Raw genomic sequence first — 24,173 nt, 5'->3', positions numbered from 1 at the left:
ATGGAATTTTGGAATGTTTGACTATTGAGATCATGAATGAAAAAAAGAGAAATGTTATAATAAGTTGCATATATCGGACACCCAGTTCAAGTATTGACACTTTTAATGAATGGATAGAAAAAACGTGTGCTTCGGTGAACCAAAAATTACTATTTATCTGTGGTGACTTTAATATTGATTTGCTAAACCCAACAAGGTTAAAAGCCATTGATGATTTTACTGACACGATGTACAGCTTATCACTATATCCAACAATAACAAAGCCAAGCAGAATAACATCACATAGCGCCACTATTATTGACAACATTTTTACTAATGTCATGGATTTCCAAATTAATAGTGGCCTGCTTGTCTGTGATATAACTGACCACTTACCAGTTTTTACTTTGTGTGACTGTGATTTTAAAAAAATAGATACCAAGATCATGATAGCAAAGCGAACAATAAATGAAGAAGCAATTCATGCCTTCAATTTCGATTTAGCACAACAAGATTGGAGTTCGGTGTATGAAGAGTCAGATGTGGACAAGGCTTATGATAATTTTCTAGATATTTTTACTATGTGGTACAATAAACATTGTCCTGTGAACGAACACATGACAAAGAAAAAAAAGATAAAAAGTCCTTGGCTCACAAAAGGAATTATTAATGCTTGCAAAAGGAAAAACAATCTGTATAAACAGTTTATCAAAGTAAAAACAAAAGAAGTGGAACAAAGATATAAAGCATATAGAAATAAATTGACTGATATTATAAGAACGAGCAAACAACTTTATTATAGAAGAAGATTATATGAAAATAAAAACAATATAAAAGGAACTTGGGATGTGTTAAACAACTTAATTAAACAAGGAGCTTCTGGAACATCATATCCTGAATATTTTACTGATGCAAATGGTGAAAATCACAACATGAGTAATATTGTCGATGGGTTCAATAAATTCTTCATAAATGTTGGCCCTGAACTAGCAGCAGACATCCCGTGTCATAAAAATGAAAATATCAGCAATATAAAATCAAATCCCTTTTCACTGTTCCTCTCAGCTACAAATGAGCAAGAAGTAATAAATATCACATTAGAATGTAAAATTAAGTCTTCAATGGATTATCACGACATAAATATGTCTGTAGTTAAACAGGTTATTCTGAATATTGCTAGTCCCTTAACATATATCTGTAATTTATCATTTCAGTCCGGTTGTTTTCCAAAAAAAATGAAAATTGCGAAAGTAATACCACTATATAAAAGTAATGACAAACATAGTTTTACCAATTATAGGCCTATTTCTCTACTGCCTCAATTCTCAAAAATTCTAGAAAAACTTTTTAATTCAAGATTACAAAAATTCCTTGAAAAACATCAAATAATAAATGTTGGTCAGTATGGTTTCAGAACACAAAGAACCACTTCAATGGCGATAATTGAGGCAGTAGAAGAAATTACTGATGCACTGGACAAAAATAAATATGCAGTTGGTATTTTTGTTGATCTCAAAAAGGCCTTCGACACAATTAATCACTCAATTTTATTGGATAAATTGGAAAGATATGGTATTCGAGGGAAAGCTGGTAACTGGTTAAAAAGTTATCTAACGGGTCGGGAACAATATGTTAGCATAGGGCATTACCATTCAGAGAAACTTGGTATTACATGTGGTGTTCCCCAAGGGTCAGTGTTGGGACCAAAACTTTTCAATGTATACATAAATGATATTTTTGATGTTTCTCAAGTACTTAAACTCATACTGTTCGCAGATGACACCAACATATTTTTCAGTAGCGATGATTATACTCATCTTGTAATGACTGTAAACAGGGAGCTAAAATTAATAAAAAAATGGATGGACATAAATAAATTATCATTAAATATAAATAAAACTAAAGCAATGTTTTTTGGTAATTTTAAATATAATATAGAATTACCAATTATCATTGAAGGTGTACCAATTGATAATGTGAGTGAAAACAAATTTTTGGGAGTCGTAATTGATAACAAAATTTCATGGAAACCCCACGTCAGACACATAAAAACCAAAATTTCCAGAAGCCTCGCAGTTTTGAACAAAGTGAAACAATTCCTTGATAAAGATGCACTTCGTACTCTGTACTGTACCCTGGTTCTTCCATATCTTACATATTGTGTGGAAGTGTGGGGAAACACATATAAAAATACAACTAATCCATTAGTCACAGTACAGAAACGAGCACTGCGTATAATTCACAAGGCTGGTTATCTAGATCATACTCACAAATTCTTTCTTCAGGCAAAGTTACTTAAATTCCAGGATCTGGTTAATTACAATACATCCATAATTTTGTATAAAGCTTTTACTAAACTTTTACCGGCAAATTTACAAACTAGATTTGAAATTCGAGAAAAGGTTTATAATGTTAGAGGATTTGGAGAATTCAAATTACCCAGAACTCGAACAACCCGTAAAGGTTTTTGTGTGTCTGTATGTGGTGTGAAAATCTGGAACAGTCTGAGTTTACAACTGAAACAATGCAAAAATATTCATAGATTTAAATTTCTCTACAAACAGTTGGTCTGGTCACAGTATACTCAATGATGGTTTTTTAGTGTGCTCTGTAATGTCTGTCCTCTTACCATTGCTGGTATGGATTCAAAAAAAAAAGAAAAAAAAAAAAAAGACTGTGCGTATGTATGTACATATATGTACATGTGTGTGTAGATATATATGTATGTATATGTATGTGTGTATGTGTGTGTTTGTTACTTGTAGTTATTACTGCCTGTTACCTGTGGTAATGTAATTTATAATTTATATATTCTGTATTCAGTTATGAAGGCTCTAATTGTTGCTTGCGAGCTGCAGTTTAGATGCTTGTATGCGCCCGGGGCTGTTGATGGGACTGTATGCAATAATGGGCGTAGCTGCGGGAAGTATATTGTTTTGTTTTGTTTTTTTGTTTTTTTGTTGATGAGTGAGTATAGGGGTGGGATTTAATAAGTTTTCTTTGTCCCACTCCTTTTTCAGGCAATTTTTGTTTTTTGTTTTGTGCATTTTATGTTCAATATAGGTATTTGTTGTGCCTGGAAATGAACAAATAAATGAATGAATGAATGAAAATGAATGAATGAATTGTCAGTATTATGTAGTATGTAATGACATATTTCACCCATTGAACTACAGGGAGTGCAGAATTATTAGGCAAGTTGTATTTTTGAGGAATAATTTTATTATTGAACAACAACCATGTTCTCAATGAACCCAAAAAAACTCATTAATATCAAAGCTGAATGTTTTTGGAAGTAGTTTTTAGTTTGTTTTTAGTTTTAGCTATTTTAGGGGGATATCTGTGTGTGCAGGTGACTATTACTGTGCAGAATTATTAGGCAACTTAACAAAAAACAAATATATACCCATTTCAATTATTTATTTTTACCAGTGAAACCAATATAACATCTCCACATTCACAAATATACATTTCTGACATTCAAAAACAAAACAAAAACAAATCAGCGACCAATATAGCCACCTTTCTTTGCAAGGACACTCAAAAGCCTGCCATCCATGGATTCTGTCAGTGTTTTGATCTGTTCACCATCAACATTGCATGCAGCAGCAACCACAGCCTCCCAGACACTGTTCAGAGAGGTGTACTGTTTTCCCTCCTTGTAAATCTCACATTTGATGATGGACCACAGGTTCTCAATGGGGTTCAGATCAGGTGAACAAGGAGGCCATGTCATTAGTTTTTTTTCTTTTATACCCTTTCTTGCCAGCCACGCTGTGGAGTACTTGGACGCGTGTGATGGAGCATTGTCCTGCATGAAAATCATGTTTTTCTTGAAGGATGCAGACTTCTTCCTGTACCACTGCTTGAAGAAGGTGTCTTCCAGAAACTGGCAGTAGGACTGGGAGTTGAGCTTGACTCCATCCTCAACCCGAAAAGGCCCCACAAGCTCATCTTTGATGATACCAGCCCAAACCAGTACTCCACCTCCACCTTGCTGGCGTCTGAGTCGGACTGGAGCTCTCTGCCCTTTACCAATCCAGCCACGAGCCCATCCATCTGGCCCATCAAGACTCACTCTCATTTCATCAGTCCATAAAACCTTAGAAAAATCAGTCTTGAGATATTTCTTGGCCCAGTCTTGACGTTTCAGCTTGTGTGTCTTGTTCAGTGGTGCTCGTCTTTCAGCCTTTCTTACCTTGGCCATGTCTCTGAGTATTGCACACCTTGTGCTTTTGGGCTCTCCAGTGATGTTGCAGCTCTGAAATATGGCCAAACTGGTGGCAAGTGGCATCTTGGCAGCTGCACGCTTGACTTTTCTCGGTTCATGGGCAGTTATTTTGCGCCTTGGTTTTTCCACACGCTTCTTGCGACCCTGTTGACTATTTTGAATGAAACGCTTGATTGTTCGATGATCACGCTTCAGAAGCTTTGCAATTTTGAGACTGCTGCATCCCTCTGCAAGATATCTCACTATTTTTGACTTTTCTGAGCCTGTCAAGTCCTTCTTTTGACCCATTTTACCAAAGGAAAGGACGTTGCTAATAATTATGCACACCTGATATAGGGTGTTGATGTCATTAGACCACACCCCTTCTCATTACAGAAATGCACATCACCTAATATGCTTAACTGGTAGTAGGCTTTCGAGCCTATACAGCTTGGAGTAAGACAACATGCATGAAGAGGATGATGTGGACAAAATACTCATTTGCCTAATAATTCTGCACTCCCTGTATAGCCTATTTTCATGTAGGATATAAAGAAACATTTGACACTAAGGTGACTGATTCCTGAATAGTTAACAATGAATAATGACTAAATCTTAATTAAGGAATATTTTACAGATAAAGATAAATTATTACATGCCAAGTAAGTAAATATTTTTAAATAGTAAATTTAAAAATGCGCTTAAAACTCTGCAGTTGTAAAAGCTAAAATAAATGTTTTTGAACTAAGAACAATGTCAGTATACAAGGTTAATATACAGTTGCTGAAAATTTAATGCACACTTTCTGTAGAAGTAGTTGTTTGATCCAATAAAGATATTTGTACTTGATGAGGAAATATATCAAACATAATACTTTATTACCGAGAACATCAAGCCTGGCTGAAGAACAGATGTTACCTGCGATACAAGCTGTCATGAAGCAAGAGATGCTGCCTGCAATCAGAGCTCTGAGGCCACAGCTGGAGAAATCAGATCGTCTGTCTGGAGCCATGGCAGCTGGGGAAAGAACAATTATGCCGTACAGTTAGGTGTTTAAATTTCATAGGGACATTTTGTTTATAACTTTGGCTCTGTGCTTCTACAGTATGTTTGAACCAGCAATCAGTGTGAAATGGAAATTCAGACCTTCAGCTGTAGTTCAGCGGGTTAAAATGATTAGAGGAATTAAAGGCAGTTTTATACAAGGTGCAAATGTAATTGGACTATTCCCTAAAAAGCTGTTTCATGGACAGGTGTGAGGGAAGGAGCTCTCAGTGGGGGTGAAATAGGCAACAAAACAGCTATTTCCATAAGACAGATAGTGGGAACATTCTGGGAAAAGGATCACACAGGTGAGCTGTGCAACATAAAAAGATAAGGACATTCAGGTAAGACAACAGTGGTGAATCACACGATCCTATTGTAAAGAAAAACCCCTCAACATCACTCAGCCAACCTTACAGGTGGTGGGCAACTTTTACCTGAAGGATGGCGGTGGGAGGTTATTGAGAAACAAACGGTAGCAGATTGATGCAGCTGAGTTTCACCTGTGCTTATTGAGGATTTGATAGGAGAAAGAAGCAATTCTGACACATATAAAAATGGCCTGGTAAATGGCCTGTATTTGTATAGCGCTTTACTAGTCCCTAAGGACCCCAAAGCGCTTTACACATTCGGTCATTCACACACTGGTGATGGCAAGCTACATTGTAGCCACAGCCACCCTGGGGCGCACTGACAGAGGCGAGGCTGCTGGATACTAGCGCCACCGGGCCCTCTGACCACCACCAGTAGGCAATGGGTGAAGTGTCTTGCCCAAGGACACTGAGACTGTCCGAGCCGGGGCTCGAACCGGCAACCTTCCGATTGCAAGGCAAACTCCCAACTCTTGAGCCACGATCGCCCCACGTATAGAGCTAAACTCAGCGGTCAGATTCAGATGAATATAATAAAATTGACTGTTCAAGTAGTCCAGACATACTGTGAAAGCAAACCAGGAGCTTCAGGAGTGCTACAAGCACCGAGACAGTCACCTGATCAAACTACAGACTGGAAGACCCACAAACAAACAGCTGAACACAGGACCAGCAAAGCATCAGAAAATCTATTCTCTGGTGATGCCCATGGCTTCCAAACCTCAGACTTGTCCTTTGTAGACCAAGGACAAGTTACTATTATATTAGACTGTCCTGTTACATTTGAGCACAACAGCAGAATGACATGAAAAGTTAAAATTGACAGTTTTTTTCTTCTTACCCTTCTATAATCAAGACTTTTTGCTTATTTTCAGTCCTTTAATACTTGAAGGATCCCTGAGCTGTGTCTGGAGAAGAAATTGTGAAGATGTTTTTAAAAGTGCATTTATCAGGTTTGGCCTTGTCATTGTAAATGTCAGGACCGTTGAAATGCATGATTGTTCATCTTTGTAACTTCTTCGCTACACTTCATCAAAATAATGAATGTGGAGTTTTTTCTTAATTTAAAGTAATCATTTTTTCATAGTCACGGTCTGTTCTTTGACTGAAAACAAGCACACAAATTAGACTTGTCCCATTACTTTATATAATAGTTATAAATGCGTTTGTTTAAACTTTTGATAATTTTCTGTCTATTTGAGAGTTAGGGGAATTTGGCAGCTACAAGCCCATTCAGCCCACACACTGTAACTTGCCTTAAATGTGACAGATGGGTTCCTTGTTGTGCCAACCAAAAACATCAAGGACACCCCCTCCATCCCACCCCCCAGTCTGTTCATGTGGTGGAGATACTATCAAAAAATAGTGTGCTACAATATAGTTCAGAATTTTTCCAACATCATGAAGTTGAATGTTTTTCTATTTTTTTTTTCTCCTCAGCTTTCGTAACAGGTGTCACTCACACAGCGCTCCAATGGACATCCCCAGTGAAGCAACGCTGGAAAATCCACACAAAGCGTATGTTGCAATGGCTTCAGAATGGACCTGGAACAGAGCAAATAAATCTAGTAAAGAAAACGCATGAAGTTGTAGGTATGCGGGGGGGTGTCATGAATTCCAAAAGCCTACATTTGCACTAATACAGTTTGATGTAAATAAATGTGTATATACCACCCTCTGGTGTTCAGCAAAAAAATTGCGCTGGGAAAATTCACAGGCGTCACTTGCCCAATTGACTGACACCTGACTGTCGAAGTTGTCTCCAAGCATTCAGTGCAGCATCGAAACGCATCGAATACCACCAATCAGCTCATATCTGCATTTGCCAGTGACTGCACAGGTGATTGTTCAACAACAACGTGTATCTGTGGATACTGGCCAAGTGACTAGCATAGCTGGAGACAGTCATATGGAAAGTGATGAATGGTCTGATACTGTTCTGTAAACAGAAGGACAACTGCAGTAGATATATTTCAAAGCTGGACACATTCATGGACTCGTGTGGGACAGATATGTTGGCATCTGCACTGATGGCGCACGGGCCGTGACTGGGAGACACGGAGCATTATTTTTTGTCTCAATGCGATGTTGTCTTTGTCCTCGAGGACAAGGACAAAACAGTTTTTCTTGTATGTTTTTTATTTCCCTGTTTAGTTATAGCTCTCACTTCCTGTTTTTTTTAAATGTTTTTTTAATGGAATCCACAGTTGTTTATCCTTCCTAACTGGATAGACTGATATCTGTGAAGTTCTGCTGACTTTGTGTGGCATCGTGATGACAGATGACTGATTCACTGTTTTGTGAACAGTGACTAATCATACTGAGCAAACCAGATAGGGAAAGAACTAAAAATTAGAAGAGAAATAGTGAGAACATGAATAAAACTTACAGAAATGTATTGCTTCACATTGTTCACATATTCTGGCCCCCCTGCCTTCCTCCGGTTTATCAACTCTGACAGCTTCTGAAAGGCCACAAACTCACTAAGGAATGTCTTAATGCCCATCAGTTCAGCAACAATGAAACTGTCCTCAAAGGAAACACCCATCATGAAGGAGAGAGGCATGAACACGTAGGAGCAGATGAGCTAAACAAGGGACACAAAGAAGCAGAAACAATAGAAAAATAGTCACATCAAGCTGTGTTTTATTATATTTATATAAAGTTTATTTTGGAGGGTTGGTGTATGTGTTTGTGTATATTCACTGAGAAGCTGAGCTGTGGACAGTCGAACATCCCTCCCAGCCAGGAGAGGACAGCATCAAAAAAGGACAGCAGGGCCATGAAGGCAATGATGTTGGCTAAAACGCTGGCCACTAGTGCGATTGCACGAGATGCACCAAGGGATGCCGCCTCCAACAAATTCTTGCTTTCACTGACGAAGAAGTCAGAAAGAAGTGACAGGATGAAGCAACAGCGAAATAATTTAAACAGAGTGAATTTAAAGATTGAACTGTAGAAAACCATTGTAACCATTTGAATCAAGTAGACAATAGATGTTGTATGGTGTAGTTATCTGTGTGTTTACTGTGATCACTCCTACCCACCCCTTGTCCATTTTGACTGGTCGATTGGACCTTGAAACTATAGTTTCAGGCCAGAACATCTTAGCAATGGCCAGGGAAGCTGGAGCAGACATTACTGTTGCTGTCAACAAGTGCGTTGCATCAACCTCAAAGGAAAGGCAACAAATGGCAGAGATTAATTTTTCATTTTCTTTTTATCAAATTGTCAAATTCAGTCACAAGCCTTAAATGAAATGAGAAATTACTCTATTTTTTGCATCCTGCTCTTTGAAATTGAGCATTAATAATTACAACAAATGTGACCTTTATTCAGCCATGAAGATGAATCTCTTTTGAGAGAGAGACCTGGTCGAGATAGAGAGCATAACTTTGGATGGTTTTTTTGATGTTGGGGTAAACTCTGCCCACTGCATTGCAAAATTTAAGCTGCCCAGGTCAATAGAAAAGGTTGAGAAGATAGAAATTGTGTCTTGATTTAAGTTTTCTGTTTTATTTCTGAAAATACTCACGTATTACTTTCCAGTTCGTTAAACTTCTTGTTAAACTGCTGTCCAGTTATCACATGTGAGGTTGTCTTTGAACTTCTTATAGCCAATTTTTTTTTAAAATCTTGTCAATCACTCTTGTATTTTCCTGCTGCGTTCCCTGTGTATACTTTTCATTGCTTGTAGTTTAGCACTTTCCCAATTCCCATTTAATTATTCAGACTTGACATGAATTTGCCTTGTGTCTGCCCTTATTCCCTTTATTTGTATTTTTATTTGTTTTTGTTAGTTTATTCACGAGAATAAAATTTTAATCAAGCGCACACAGGACAAGTTTGGGTGCCTAAACACTTTCCAAATATGCCTAACTCTGACAATCTCAACACTTCTTCAAATCCACATCCCATCCTTTCAGCACATCCTCTTCCTCACCCCAAAGGAGATGTAGGCTCCCAAAATGGTACCAGAGATGCTGGCAAAACCTCCTGTCATCACAGCATGGATCTCTGAGAGAGTTAGCTCACTGATATATGGACGAATCAGGAGAGGTGAGTTGGCCTGATGAGAGAGATGACGATGAGGACAGACAATGGAGTCGACTGAGATTAGTTGATCAATACAGTTGATATTAGTGTACTATTGTAAATGGTTACAGTTGCTTACAAGTCCAAGGAATATATTTCCAGCTGCAGCCATTGATTCTGCTGGAGATGTTCCCATGGTAACCTGCATTATGAATCCAATCTGGGGAAAAAATCAGTGATGGAATGTAAAACAGGGGAAAACTGTAATAATAATAATAATAATAATAATAATAATAATAATAATAATAATAATAATAATAACAACAATAATAATAATAATAATAATGTGATAAATATAACACTATCATTATCATTATTATTATTAATATACATTCTCATTCCGTGCTGTCTGTTACTATAACAGTCAACAGTCTTATTTCTAAAATAATGCTTTGAAACAATTCATCTGACTCTTATACAGCATGTCTTTTTGTGTCTGTGCTCTCCTCCATTCTCACCTTACAAATGAGCCAGGCCATGAAGCCAATGTAGTAGAGCATGGAGATGACAGAGCTTAAAAATACAAGTATTGGCATCACCTGCAGAGAGTCCACAATCAGCAAAATATTTGTAATGCTTCTAGTTATGTTTATACCTTGATATTAAAAACTAGATTGTCCTTTAAACACATTTAGTCACATGTGCGGTTTCACTGGATCGTCATACCTTAAAGGCAAGGAAGTGGTCCGTGTAACTTTCACCAAACACAAACTTTGATCCGGTATCTGTGAAGGACATAAACGCCTGCATAGAGATGTTCAGTTTTCAGCAACAGAAAAAAGAAAATTGTAACAGATGATTTTTTTTTACATTTTAAATGTAGTGTTTCCATCATCTTAAGATTAAATGTCAAATATATGCAGGAGGAACATTTGTTTTAGAAAAGCAGTGATTGCTACATCTGCAAATTTACCAAAAGCAACCATACAAGCCACTAAAAAAAGGATGTGTGTGTGTTTAAATATATTTGTGTGTACACCTCTGCTTTGTTTCCAAGCCACCGCAGTGCACCTAAACCAAAAGTGGTCCTGAGAATGAGAAGGCCAAAGATAAACTGCAGCCCAGTCCCAAAAACCAGCGTTTGCCAAGACCACTGCAACACACATGAAAAATACATTTGTCTATGTGCAAAAATACGTGTGTGAATTTGTGCATTTATGCATTTGTAAGCATGTATGTCCGTCTTTTACCCTGAAGGGGTGTTTGGAGAACAGGAGTGTTAAGAAGACGAACAGCAGCAAGCCGAAGAAAGATACCAGCTGTCTAGTCCCCCGCTGGGCCGTGTCCAGAGCAAGCCAGCACACCACGGCTACGAGCACTGACATATATATTATCCTGAAAGAGAAAGAAAGAGGGGAAGTGGAGGAATTCAGAGAGAAGAACACACAGACTCTGTACAAACACTATAGTATGCAGTGTGTATTCCACGTTATGTGTATAATACTGTTATATACCTAAATTTGTGTCAGCTTAGAAACAGAACAAATACACTATTGTGCAAAATCTTGAACCAACTCTCATTTCTTTACGTTTTTCTAGGAAATCTGGAAATGGGTGCAGTGATTTACTAGAATGTGCAAACATAAATAAAAATACTGTACATAAGGCAAAACCAGAGTTAACAGTCAATATCTGGTCTGACCACCTGTATTCTTCCACCTGAACTCTTTGGCAGGCCTTCTTGTCATTTCTTTTAAGTACTCTTAAGGAATAGTTCTCCAGGCTTCCCGAAGGACGTTCAAAGCTAATCTTTGGATGTTGGCTGCCTTTTGTTGTCAAAGGAGCTAGATACACTCCCACTAGATATAAACCTAGTGGGAGTGACCCCCCACAGAGGGACAAAAGGACCCCCTGATGACGCCTGAGCCAAGGTGGGAAACTGGGCGTGGGTCCCAATCAGCCAGAGTTTCGGGTGTGTTCATTGTGAAACCTGGCCCCACCTTATCATGCGAATTCCTGAGGTCAGATGAATTCCTGAGGTCAGATGAATTCCTGAGGTCAGATGAATTCGCATGATAAGGTGGGGCCAGGTTTCACAATGAACACACCCGAAACTCTGGCTGATTGGGACCCACGCCCAGTTTCCCACCTTGGCTCAGGCGATTAGAGGATCATCAGGGGGTCCTTTTGTCCCTCTGTGGGGGGTCACTCCCACTAGGTTTATATCTGGGACTCTCTGCCATTTGACCTTAGAACTGAAGAAGCTTCTCGGATGAGAGGTGAAACGTCTTCAAGCAACTTAAAGAAGTCCAGACGCTTTTCTTTGCAAGCTCCTTTGACTACGATGACTGAGAACCTTCACAGACACGCTGCCTTTTGTTCTGTTCTCTGTCAAGATGATCCCACACTGCTTCAATAATGTTAATGTCCAGGCTCTAGGGATGCTAATCCTTAGCTGATTATGTTCCACTGTGTGTTTTTCTATCCAGGTATGCTTTTACTGCATCAGCAGTGTGTTTGTCATCATTATCATGCTGAAAAATGAAGCTGTTGCCAATCAGATACTTTCCAGATGGTGTTGATTGGTTGATCAGAATCTGATCATACTTTTCTGACTTCATAATGTTATTTTGACAGGATCCCCAACACCACCAGCTGAAATGTGGCCCAAACCCATATTTTACAGATGGCTGTAGACACTCACAGTTGTATCTCTCTTCTAAACTCTTCCGCACATACTGTATTTACATTGAGAACAAATGATGTGTTCTTGTGACAAGCTGCTAGTAAGAAAGCATACAGTTTAGATGCAGCTTACAATCTATGTTGAAGTTAAGTGGGGTTTTTTTTTTTTTAGGTCCTTGAAAGATTCATAGGTCAGTGTTACAAGGTTTAATAAAGAAAAGCGGGGGTGGGTTGGTGGGTGGTGGTGGGGGTACCCTGATCTTGACTTGCACCGGGTTGGCCGGCCTCTAGCGGCATTGGCTACCCATCACCCCTGGGACTCCCAGCCATTGGCCATTGGTGCACCATCGGGTCTCCCTCCTACTCTTGCTGAGATGGGTGCTCAGATATAGCTGACAAGTTTGGCCCCAGGTCTTCAGCGTTCTTGGGGCTGCAGATGGCCCGGTTTTTCCTGGATCCATCTCTGTCTGCCTCTGGTTCCTGGGGGGCATTATTGAAGCTTCTCACCTTCATTATCAAGTACATTTCGTGACAAAAACACACTCTCTTTCTCTCCCTCACACTCACACACCTGGTGTTGTATGTGTCACGGTCCTGAGTATGTGGACTCAGTGTTTTTCTGTTTGTATTAGTTATCTTTGTTTTCATGATGTGTTTTGATTCTCTTGGGTTTGATTTCTGTCACTGTATCCCCTAGTTTAGTCCACGTCTGTTCAGTTTCCTGTTTTACTTTGAAAGTCTGTGTACTATGTCAATGTGTTGAGTTTTGCCTCCCCTTGTCTTGTCATGTCTGATGAGTCCCAGCTGTGCTCTCCTCCTGTTTCACATTCCCTAATCACCTCAGTATATATTTTATGTGTTTTTCCCTGCCAGTTGTTGCGTCCTCCACGTTTGTTGTGTGTGTATCCATGGTCGTCTTCCTTCAGCATCCCCTGTCTAGTTAGTTTAAGTTGTTGTTTATGTATCGTCCAAAGGTGGCTCTCCAGCAAATAAAGCCGTCGTTTAAGTTAATGTTTTGTCTCCGAGTCCTGCACGTGGGTCCAGTCACTGACAGCCACACAACTCACCGTGACAGAAGGACGCAACCATAACATGGACCCAGCGGACTCAGCTCACGTCGAGAGAGAGGTGGACCTTGCTCGCATCCTCGGACTGATGACTCGCATTAGCCACGCCTCAGATTTGCAGACGTTCTCAGTCGGGCTGAATGCAATACAAACCATATTTGACAGAAATCCTCAACTGCGCAAGCTGTCTATTGCCTCGGAGTTCAGCCGTTCGCTGACCCAGGCTAAGGAGGCAGTCAAAGCCCGGGAGCTGGCCCAATTCACCCTCATCTCCTCATCCACACTGCCTCAGTCACAGCTAGCAAGCCTTCTCATGCCGCCGCAGCAGGCGGAGCATTCTAAAGCCCCTCTGCAGCAGCTGAAGTCGCAGCATCGGACTCCTTCCTCCCTCACGTCTGGTTCCGACCACCCCTCACCTGCCTCATGCCTGGCAGGAATGTGGTCGGAGGATGAGGGACCAGTCACTGTTGCTCCGACACTCTCCGTTTTTTCTGTCGCTCCGGTTTCTAAGAGAAAGCGGCGTTCTCGTCGTCGCCGTCCCTCACCGCAACCCGAGTCCAGTTCTGAACTGCTGGACGTGGTGAGTGAACAGAACAGTTGTCACCCGGCTTCTTCCACGCTGGGAATTTCCAGCTCTGAGCCGGCGAATTCGGAGTCGGTTAACTTTTTGACTGTTAACTCAGGGCCTGCAAAGACAGAAACTGATGATCCCAAGGTGGCTGACTCTGAGGTTGTCTTTCGGGACTCTGAGCATTCTAATCTTCCCTCTTTTGTTTCTTCAAAGTTTGAGAATATTCAGGAATCAGATGACCTTATTTCAGAGTCAAAAGAGGTTTTTTGTCCTGTAACTGAGAGTGGTGTTTCTGGGTTTCATTCTGAAAAGACTGGGGTTTCTGTTTTCGCTTCTCTTGGGTGGCTGTAGCTCAGGTGGTAGAGCAGGTCATCTACTGATCGGAAGGTTGGTGGTTCGATTCCCGGCTTCCCCCTAGTCTGCATGCCAAATATCCTTGGGCAAGATACTAACCCGAAATTGCTCTCCGATGCATTCATCGGAGTATGAATGTGTGTGAATGTCAGTTGTGCTTGTGCGAATGGGTGTGAATGGGTGAATGCACAAGTTGTGTAAAGCGCTTTGAGTGCTCAGAAGAGTGGAAAAGCGCTATATAAGAACTAGTCCATTTACCATTCTCAGGCAGGTTATGTTGATTCCGAGCCATCTGTTTTTGGATCAGTTAATAGTGAGTTTCCAGATGTAGATTATATATGTGAATCTGTTATGAAATTTTCTGACTTGGACAATCATGATCTCACTCGGGACATTAAAGATGCAGCTCAAAAGACTATTTCTCTTACTGCTAAACTAAACAGGGACAGTTCAATTTCCCAGCCACATTCCATCTATGCTGTGCAGGCTATACCTCATGAGGCTGTTGTTGGTGTTGCTTCACCCATGGTTTACGCGGCTCACCAGCCAGTTCATTCTGAGGCTTCCTATGATAAACCTCATGTTTCCATAACCTCCCCCGAGTTAAATTTCAGAAGCCTAGAGTCTGCTTATTCAAAGACTGTTTGTGTTGCTCATTGTGAACTCTTCCAGACTATACGTCCTGTGACTGTCCAGGTTAAGACCAACCAGGTGTCATCTGCTGTTACCAAGCTGGCAAAAATACTTGGTTTGAACACTGCAGAAGTGGTTGCTCAAGTTAAAGTTTCGGATCCACGATCATGTTTGTATGACTCTGTGCGCCGTGCTTTTCAGCCAGTAGCCCTGGACACTGTGTGTGCAACTTCCCAGGCTGCGTTTTGTAAGACTGTGTTTTATGTTGCTTCACACCCAGTTTCTTCAGATACCGCTTGTATAATTCCTCCAGCACCTGTGACTGCCCCTGAACTCGTTTTTTCTAAGACTGCTAACGTCAACCTGGACAACTTAAGAATAGCGGTTTTACCAAGGTCAGCCTGCCGTAAGTCTCGGTTTTCTAGAACCATGTCTGGTACCATAAACCTGGTTTTCCCAGTGACTGTTACAGCTCCTCTGCTCTGCTCTCCGCGTCCGGTTCCAGTTCCCAGGCAGACTATCGCTCCGTTCATCCCTGCACCTGTATCTGCTCCACGGGCGGGGATGGTGGGCGCCCGGTCGTTGCCTGTGCCTGTTCTGGTTCCCTGGGTGGGGGCAACTGAGACCCCGCTGACTCCTGCACCCGTTTCAGCTCCTCGGGTGGGAGCAGCGGCGGTCCAGCTAGCTGCTGCACCCACACCGGCCCCCAGGGGTACGGCAGCCAGAACACAGCTCTTCCCTGGCCCTGTATCTGTTCTTCAGGTGGCGGTGGCTGAGGTTCGACCAGGCCCAGTACCCGTCCCTGTTCCCCGGAGAGGAGTTGCTGAGAGTCGGTTACCCGCTCTGTTGCATGTTCAACAACCATCACTACACCCAGCATGACCATCATCGCGACCACCACTACAACTTCTGTTTCAGTCAACCGTCCAGTCTCACGTCATGTTAGCTGGGGGTTCAGGTGAACCCAACCAGCGACCTGCCTCGTCTGCTGGGGGTTTAGGAGAACCCAGCCAGCCTCAAGTGTCGGCTGCTGGAGGGCCCGTGGAGCCCGTCCAGCCTCATGCCACGTCTGCTGGAGGGCCCGAGGAGCCCGTCCGGCCTCATGCCACGTCTGCTGGAGGGCCCGAGGAGCCCGTCCGGCCTCATGCCACGTCTGCTGGAGGGCCCGAGGAGCCCGTCCGGCCTCATGCCACGTCTGCTGGAGGGCCCGAGGAGCCCATCCGGCCTCATGCCACGTCTGCTGGAGGGCGTGAGGAGCCCGTCCAGCCCCACGCCTCGTTAGCTGAGGGTCCTGGAGGACCCAGCCAGCACATCCTCACATCTGCTGGTGGTCCTGGAGGACCCAGCCAGCACATCTCCACATCACCTCCTGCAGCCGTCCCGCTGCCGTCAGGTTCCGCAGCCGTCCCGCTGCCGTCATCTTCGCCTGGTCTGGCCTCCGCATCCTCATCATCTTCGCCTGGTCCGGCCTCCGCGTCCTCATCATCTTCGTCTGGTCCGGCCTCCGCGTCTTCATCTTCGTCTGGTCCAGCTTCAGCTCCGCCTTCGTCTGGTCCAGCTTCAGCTCCGCCTTCGTCTGGTCCTGCCTCGTCTGGTCCTGCCTCGTCTGGTCCTGCCTCGTCTGGTCCTGCGGTTGCCACGCCGCCGTCGGTGCCAGCTCGACCTGTTCCGCCTCGCCTCTGCCAGCTGTTTTCCAGGCCGCTAAGTTGGCATCATGGCCTTCGGGGACGGCCTCCGGAAGGAGTTCGTCGCCACCACTGGCATCGCGGCCGCCTTCCGGACCTGCTCAGTGGCCACCACTGCCTTCCGAGTGGTCGGCCTCCAGAACTGTTTGCCCGTCGCCGCCGTTGCCGTGTGCACGGCCGGCCTCCAGAACTGTTTGCCCGTCGCCGCCGTTGCCGTGTGCATGGTCGGCCCCCTGAACTGTTTCGGCTCTTGTGTTGTCGACTCCCGGACTTTGCTATGGACTCGTGGATAGTCTTGTTTTGTGTTGACCTGTTTTTGGTTTGTTCTGGTCTCTTGTGCTCCTTGTTTTTTGTTTGGTCTCTGTCCCTCCGTCCTGGGCCCCCTCCGCCCACCCTGGCCTGGTGCTTTGTGCCTTTTTTGTTTGGGGCTGTCGGGCGCCAGCCCTTTGAGGGGGGGTACTGTCACGGTCCTGAGTCTGTGGACTAATACAAACAGAAAAACTTCTGTTTGTATTAGTTATCTTTGTTTTCATGATGTGTTTTGATTCTCTTGGGTTTGATTTCTGTCACTGTATCCCCTAGTTTAGTCCACGTCTGTTCAGTTTCCTGTTTTACTTTGAAAGTCTGTGTACTATGTCAATGTGTTGAGTTTTGTCTCCCCTTGTCTTGTCATGTCTGATGAGTCCCAGCTGTGCTCTCCTCCTGTTTCACATTCCCTAATCACCTCAGTATGTATTTAAGCCCTGTGTTTTTCCCTGCCAGTTGTTGCGTCCTCCACGTTTGTTGTGTGTGTATCCATGGTCGTCTTCCTTCAGCATCTCCTGTCTAGTTAGTTTAAGTTGTTGTTTATGTATCGTCCAAAGGTGACTCTCCAGCAAATAAAGCCGTCGTTTAAGTTAATGTTTTGTCTCCGAGTCCTGCACGTGGGTCCAGTCACTGACAGCCACACAACTCACCGTGACAGTATGTTTGTTTTTCTTACGGGAGTGGCAGTTGGCAATACGTTGTACATTTCTTTATTTCACCCGCCCCCTTTTTTCTGCTTGTCCTGCCTTAGTCATTGTCATACAGTATACCACATATATCTGAAATGACACAAATAGAAATGAAGACATAAAGAGATAAACCCTGAACTAGAGGAGTGTGCAGAGAATTTATGTTTTTAACATGACAGTGCATTCAGATCATAATTCTGATCGCAAAAGCTGCTAGACAGAACAGGATTTTAAAAGAATGTAATATGGTTTGTAGACATAAGCCAAAGGCTGTACTGTAGGTCAAGCATTGATGTTATGAATAATAAAGCAGTATATATATATTTAAATCATCGCTTACCAGCTACAAGATAAAGAAAATTAAAATTATCCAGGTGGGGTGCATTTCAGCAAATCATTTTATTGTGTTTAATGCAACACTCATGTCAGTCTCACTAATCAGAAACTTTATCCGTCTGAGGATGCCGTGATTTTTAGAAAACTAAGAAACCCTCCACATGCTGAACTGTCTCGCACATCATTCACATCAACGAGGGATTTTTGGTATGCTATCTTTACAGTCCCTCACATTTTTTCTTCCTGTGTCATTATGGTGAAAAGATCCGTTCTCTCAGCCCACCTGGCCAACCCCTAGGTGCCCAGTTCCTTTGTCATAGAAGGTGCACATGGGAGCAGAAAGGCTGAAATATGATTTGCCTCATTTCTCACCATCTGATCCCACACCAGTTCCTGCTGAGAAGGTCTCTGATAGGAGCAAGAGCCTCCCACACTTGCTCACCATATCGTTCCATCATCCAATCCCAGACCAGGAAAAAAATGGTTACCAAGGAGATGACCAGCAGCCCAACAGCCCGATGGAAGTTCACAACACATGCCGCTATCACCATGGCAACAAAGCCTGAAACAAATATAGAATCAATGTGAGTTACATCCTCGCATGACCCTCAGACTACTGACATGTTAATGAAATGTTTTTATTTAGACTACTGCATTATCTGTTTTGTATCTAGCAGCGAGACATGAGGGAGTGTAGTTGGTGTGAAAATGGAGTGCACAGATGACACATCTTCCAGCAGGCAAACGCTACTTAAAGGTTATATGTATGATTCAGGACTCAAAGTCTTACTAGATTCCTCGACTGAACAGGTCTGAGCTGAGAGGTTAACTAAAAGTAGTCTAGTAGCAGTAGAAAATCTAGCACACAAAAGCAATATATAGAATTAGTGGTGGAAAAAACCCCCAGAAGAAACAGCTGAAATAGCTAGCTCACTGTTAGCTAGCTTTGCTAATTAGCTTAGCTAGTAACATGATTAAACAAATTCAATTGTTACCTGAACATTAAAATGCAAACTATACTATAAATAGCTAAAATGTATAGGTAAAGAAGAATGAATTAATGTATTTTATCAAAGGTGGTGTAAGATTTTTTTTTCCACTCAGAGTATGATAATTGTTTACAAATGGAATTCATGATTAAACTTTTTTACTCAAATAAAAGTAAAAAAGTACATGTTCTCAAATGTATTCAGCATTTAAATGTAATCCTTTGAAGGACTTTTAAGGCAGCTATTTATGTGTTAAGCTAACAGACAAACATTTTCATTTCCTTTTATGATGCTGCTAAAAGTACTTACAGCTATTTATTTATGCACAGCTTTTTAAAAGTCCAGCCATAGGTCTGGCCACTGCCACCAACACATTAATTCTTTTCTTTTTCAGCCAGACTTTTGTATATTTGCTGTTTGAGACAATTTGGGCCAAGCTTTAAGTGTTGGATAGATGACCTCACATTTGGTTGTATAATACTTGGTATACAGAGGAGTTTATGTTCAGCTGCAAGGTATGGGGCACCTTTTGTAAACTGAAACATGCTGCAATTAACAGCAACATTTTTCCACGTTTATCTTAAAAGCTTACAAAAACATGTTTTTTCGAGTCATTTTTTTACAACATTTACTAAAATATTTGTAACTTTTTATATCTAAAATACAATTTTAAATGTTAAATCTAAGTATTATATTTAAAACTAAATGTTAAAAGTTTAATCTTAGTATTATATTTAAATCTAAATGTTAAGTCTAAATGTTACGGGAAACTAGATATTTAGCTAACATGCAAATTTACAACGACAAAATGGCTCATAGCAGTGAGATGTGACCATCAGGGGAGAGATTTTTTTTATATTTAAAAATTGTATTTTAAATATATATATTCAGCTTACAAACAGCGCCACTTAGCAATGTGCACCGGTTCAGTGGTGTCAGAACAAGCCCATATCATGACTCCACCACCATGCTTGAAAGCTGGTGTGAGGTGTTTGCGTTGATATGTTGTGCTTGGTTTTTGCCTGATGTGATGCTGTGCATTATGGTTAGACATTTCCACTTTGGTTTCATCTACCAAAGGACAGCGTTCAAGAGGTTTTTTGGTTTATTTAGATGCAGCTTTAGAAACCTAAGCTGTGCTGCAGTGTTCTTTGTCGAGGGAAAAAACTCTCTCCTGGCAGCCCTTCTAAGCAAGTCACTTGTTCAGTTTTTTCCTCTAATTGTAATGTCATGAATTTTAACACTTTACTTTTTTTTTTTTCAATAAACGTTTTTTTCTGAGTATTGTCTGGTTTGACCTTGGGGTGAACTGATGGGGATGTCCATTCCTGGGAAGATTGTGTTAACACACGCCTGAATGCTACAGACCAGCAAACTGCCAAAAACTGCAGAGGTGCTCAGGCTTGCTGATCATCAGTTAATCAAGTACATCTGATTAGCAGCACCTGCCTGCGAACTACCCTTGCTATAGAAGCATCAAGGGCATAATAAATTTTCAGCACCACTCTAAAAAAAAACCCTTTTTTTTAACATGATGGTATGTTTTTTTTTTCTTTTAGATCTACATCAATTTACTTCAATCAAGTGTAATAACCACAACAGATTGAAACATCGTAAGATCATCTTTTATATGTTATTGGTCCCTCCATTTATATTCAAATCAGTTTGATATCAAGAATGTGTGTGAAGTAATCAGTAGCAAGCCTGTTCTAAAGTGGAAGAACAGAGCATTAAGTAAAGATATTTGTTTTTAAGATGTAGACAGTGAAAGTAAAAGGATGTCAGAAAAATTGACGTGGGGGTGCACGTGAAAAAGGCTGGAAACCATAGAATGTACTTTAAAGCCTGTGCACGCTAAAAAGATCATTTTACATTTCAATTCCCTACTCTGGTTATTTTTGTATTATGGACTCATGACAAGGTGTTTTGAGCTGGAATCTATTATCTACTAAAGATGAATTGAGATGAAAAAACGTGTTTCATTAAAGCTCATATTATCTACATGTACTCCACACACTCCTATCCTGAATTTTTGAATGATGGCACTCACCACTAGATGTATTCAGTACTCACCACCTGGCAGAAAAGCAGGTTTGGGGTCATCATCAGTGCTAAAACATTAACTAAACTTTTAACCTTTTATACAGTCAAAGATTAACAAGGCAGGTGTTTTGAAAAGCAGATATCCTACAAAGGGACTCAGATAATGGAATAAATAATTGCCTAAATTTTGGTGTGTTGTTATCTTTGAATCAATAAGGTGTCACGGTACCATTCGTGGGATGCGAAATGTCATTTTGTGTCTGCCTGGACAGACCTTGACAAGTCCTTTTAGTACACACCGCACATACTCTGATAAACCAAGTCTTGATTTTTCCACTGACAATGAAAGCGATTTGTAGTAAATTAAACTTTTACTTTTTCAGTCTGTTCCACAAAAACATGCTCACATCAATTTGCTCTAAAGGCAAAGAACATGCAGGTCCACTCACCTGTTAGGCTAATTTGTAAATTTAACAGCCCTTTACAACTCTGTACAAAATTAGAAATAGATTCTCCTTTTATGCCTTTGTATTTTAGCCCTATACAACTATAACCTACTTAGGGACCTGAGTTACACTTTAACAGATACAAACACAGATAATTTACCAGCAGCTAAAACTAGCTGGCTAATCAGGTGAATCTGGTCTTTGTGCTTTGCCATATAGCCCTGGAGTGCCTCCACTTTCTTTTCCAGCAAGCTGTTGACACACAGATAAGGGGAGTAAGGAGAGAGGTCATAAATGTTAGATCAAAAGGCTCACAAAAGAAAAGCTGGTGATTCAGAAGAAATGAAGAAACACTGTGTTTTTGGTTAAAAATGAGAAAGGACAAACCTCTTGTTGTGTTGTCCCATCTTTGCCGACGCATCGTCTATACCTTCGGATGAGATTTCCCCATCAGTGCATATGTGCTGCTGTTCCTGTCACACATGTATTGAGGATCATTCATATTAGAAATTTGGCAGAGAGGACCCAGAAGCAATCAACAAACTTGTCTTACATGGATGTTTGGTCAGTGAGGCAAAAAAAGATCAAGAAAAGGATGTGTGTGCGTGTGTGTGTGTGTGTGTGGGGGGGAGGGGGGGGGGGTTAGAGGCAGTCAGTCAGACAAGTGGAAAGCCCATTTTGAGACTGCGGTGACTGAAGTTCTTGGATGGGATTGTTTACACAGCTCTTGCACAATGTGCTCTTGCACAAGGTGGGGGCCACTAGAGGCTATAAGAGTTTAATCAATGCTCCACCATTTTGAGATCTGATGCTGTCTGTGTACGGTGTCCATCTCCCACGCGTGTGATCATTAAAATCATCGTTTGACTCAACCCGGCCGGACCAGTGTTGTTATTGTGGTTTTTCCTCTTGTATCCATCCCCAATATTTGAATCCGTAACAGTTTGGGGGCTCGTCCTGTGGTATTGGGGTGGAAGTTGGAGGTTTGGACGGTCCGAGGTTGTCGAACGGACAGGCACAAGCCAGTGGTCTGACGTGAGTGGGCATAAGCCGGCTTACAAAGGTAAGGCACTACCTGTTGAATCTATTTCCAAAGTGTGCCAAATTGGACATGATAAAATTAAAGTCTACTCACTGAAATTACTGGTGGATGTCTGTTTTGATTTTGATGAAAAATCTCATGAGTTAAAGCAGTTAGAGTCTGCTAAGAAGAAGTTAAAGCAGTTAGAGTCTGCTAAGAAATTGGGTTAGAGTCCCAAGTAGTTTGGTAGAGAGTTGGTCATTTTGTTGGTTAGAGCCCAAATTGGTTATAAGAGTGGACCTGAGTGGTCATTTTGTGAGTTAGAGTCTCCATTGACCTCTAGGTTGCACTTGCCTCAGTCAGACTCTTGTTTTGGGGTGCTGACTGTTGTTTCAAAGTGTTATAAATTATTATTAGAGTCTGCTAAGAAGCGCATAGCCCGGAGGTTACACTCCCTCCTGGCAGTGGACGCGCGACCTTGACCTGTCGGCGAACAGGGTTAGTTCAGTTTGGCTTAACTGTTGGGTACAGGGCATCCTGGAATAAGCTAGGAGTTAGAGTCTCCTTACCGTTTGTAACGGTATCTGCGCTTTTTTGGACACTGTTAAATTGAGTTAGGGACTTTAGAGATTAGGCCAGATACAGTTAGAGTCTGATACTGGTTAATTGATTACAAAAAAGTTGGACTTTCTTCGGTTGGACCCGTTAACTTGAATTTGTCAAAATTGTGTAGGCGCTAAAGCTGTCAGGCCTGAGAGTGATTGTAAATATAGGACGTCTTTGTAATATAAAATAACAGAGCTGTGTGTGAAATGAGACTGTGTGTGATGTGCAGCTGCAGCGCTGCGAGCTATTTTTAGACGGTGTGTGAACATGCAAATGAGGTGGCTGCTGTGAAGCGCACAGACGACTTTTGCTTGCTGTTTAGCGTGTTATTGAGTTTTATAATTATGATTTGCAAACAATGATACATGCCTGTAATTAAAACGCTGATTTTGCTGATTATAATATTACAAATAAGGTTTTGAATGACTACGATGAATGTTTGATGTTTGGCTGGGTTTTGATATAGAAGAGACAAATCGTGCATGATTTAGACCGGCACTTCAGTCGGCAGAGTAAGATTGTGTGATAAATACGGGGGTGATTTGTTTCAGTTTTGTGGTGTGAAATATGTTGGGTTTTTAAAACTGACGTAGAGAAAGGAGAAATAAAGGGAGAGTGGAGAATTATTGAGAAGTAGAGAGAGGAGTGTGTTGGGAGACTGGCATGTAGTCTGCACTGTAAAGGTGGGCGTGTTGCCTGCTGGTCTATTTAACAGTGATGAAAATGATATTAAATAAATCTCTTAGTGTGTTGATACAGGAGGCTACGGACCTGGACCAACTGCCCCCCACAAGCACAGCGGCCGAAGCAAAATTATAGTAATGGAAACCACACTCAGCAAGAATCAGCAGCTGTGGAAAAGACAGCAGCTAGCAGAGAATTAGAGGAGAAATTAAGAGAAGTTTTAACACATAAAATTGGGGCCAACAGACTTGTGGAGGTTGGGAAGGCGTCCGGAGCATCACAACAAAAGGTGAAACAAAAACACACACAAGCAGAGAAATGTGAGAGAAAGGCACGTGTTAGAGAAATGCCTTGTTTGAGAAAAAAGTTAAATTAACCCACCTACAAACGCACACACACGCAATGAAGAAACAGCTTAC

General features: G+C 41.6%; 1 protein-coding gene across 1 annotated transcript in view; it reads right to left on the bottom strand.

Annotated features, from left to right (window-relative positions):
- LOC146697103 (solute carrier family 28 member 3-like) overlaps positions 1-24,173 on the bottom strand; it is a 42,483-nt gene that overhangs the window by 2,811 nt on the left and 15,499 nt on the right. The window contains exons 2-15 of the mRNA XM_085475591.1: positions 21,831-21,916; positions 21,604-21,695; positions 18,338-18,527; positions 10,890-11,034; positions 10,679-10,792; positions 10,366-10,443; positions 10,158-10,238; positions 9,779-9,859; positions 9,548-9,673; positions 8,652-8,776; positions 8,311-8,479; positions 7,994-8,191; positions 7,068-7,149; positions 5,108-5,206 (exon numbers count right to left, since the gene is read on the bottom strand). Of these exons, the coding sequence (XP_085331717.1) occupies positions 5,108-5,206; positions 7,068-7,149; positions 7,994-8,191; positions 8,311-8,479; positions 8,652-8,776; positions 9,548-9,673; positions 9,779-9,859; positions 10,158-10,238; positions 10,366-10,443; positions 10,679-10,792; positions 10,890-11,034; positions 18,338-18,527; positions 21,604-21,695; positions 21,831-21,916 (1,666 nt within the window). The remainder of the gene's footprint in view (positions 1-5,107; positions 5,207-7,067; positions 7,150-7,993; positions 8,192-8,310; positions 8,480-8,651; positions 8,777-9,547; positions 9,674-9,778; positions 9,860-10,157; positions 10,239-10,365; positions 10,444-10,678; positions 10,793-10,889; positions 11,035-18,337; positions 18,528-21,603; positions 21,696-21,830; positions 21,917-24,173) is intronic.

Source organism: Copadichromis virginalis, linkage group LG12 (assembly GCF_057382275.1).
Source record: "Copadichromis virginalis isolate Kocher_CV1m ecotype Utaka linkage group LG12, C_Virginalis_male_GT1.1, whole genome shotgun sequence".
In the NCBI taxonomy this organism is placed as follows: Eukaryota; Metazoa; Chordata; class Actinopteri; order Cichliformes; family Cichlidae; genus Copadichromis; species Copadichromis virginalis.
This window is presented reverse-complemented; position numbering and strand designations above follow the sequence as displayed.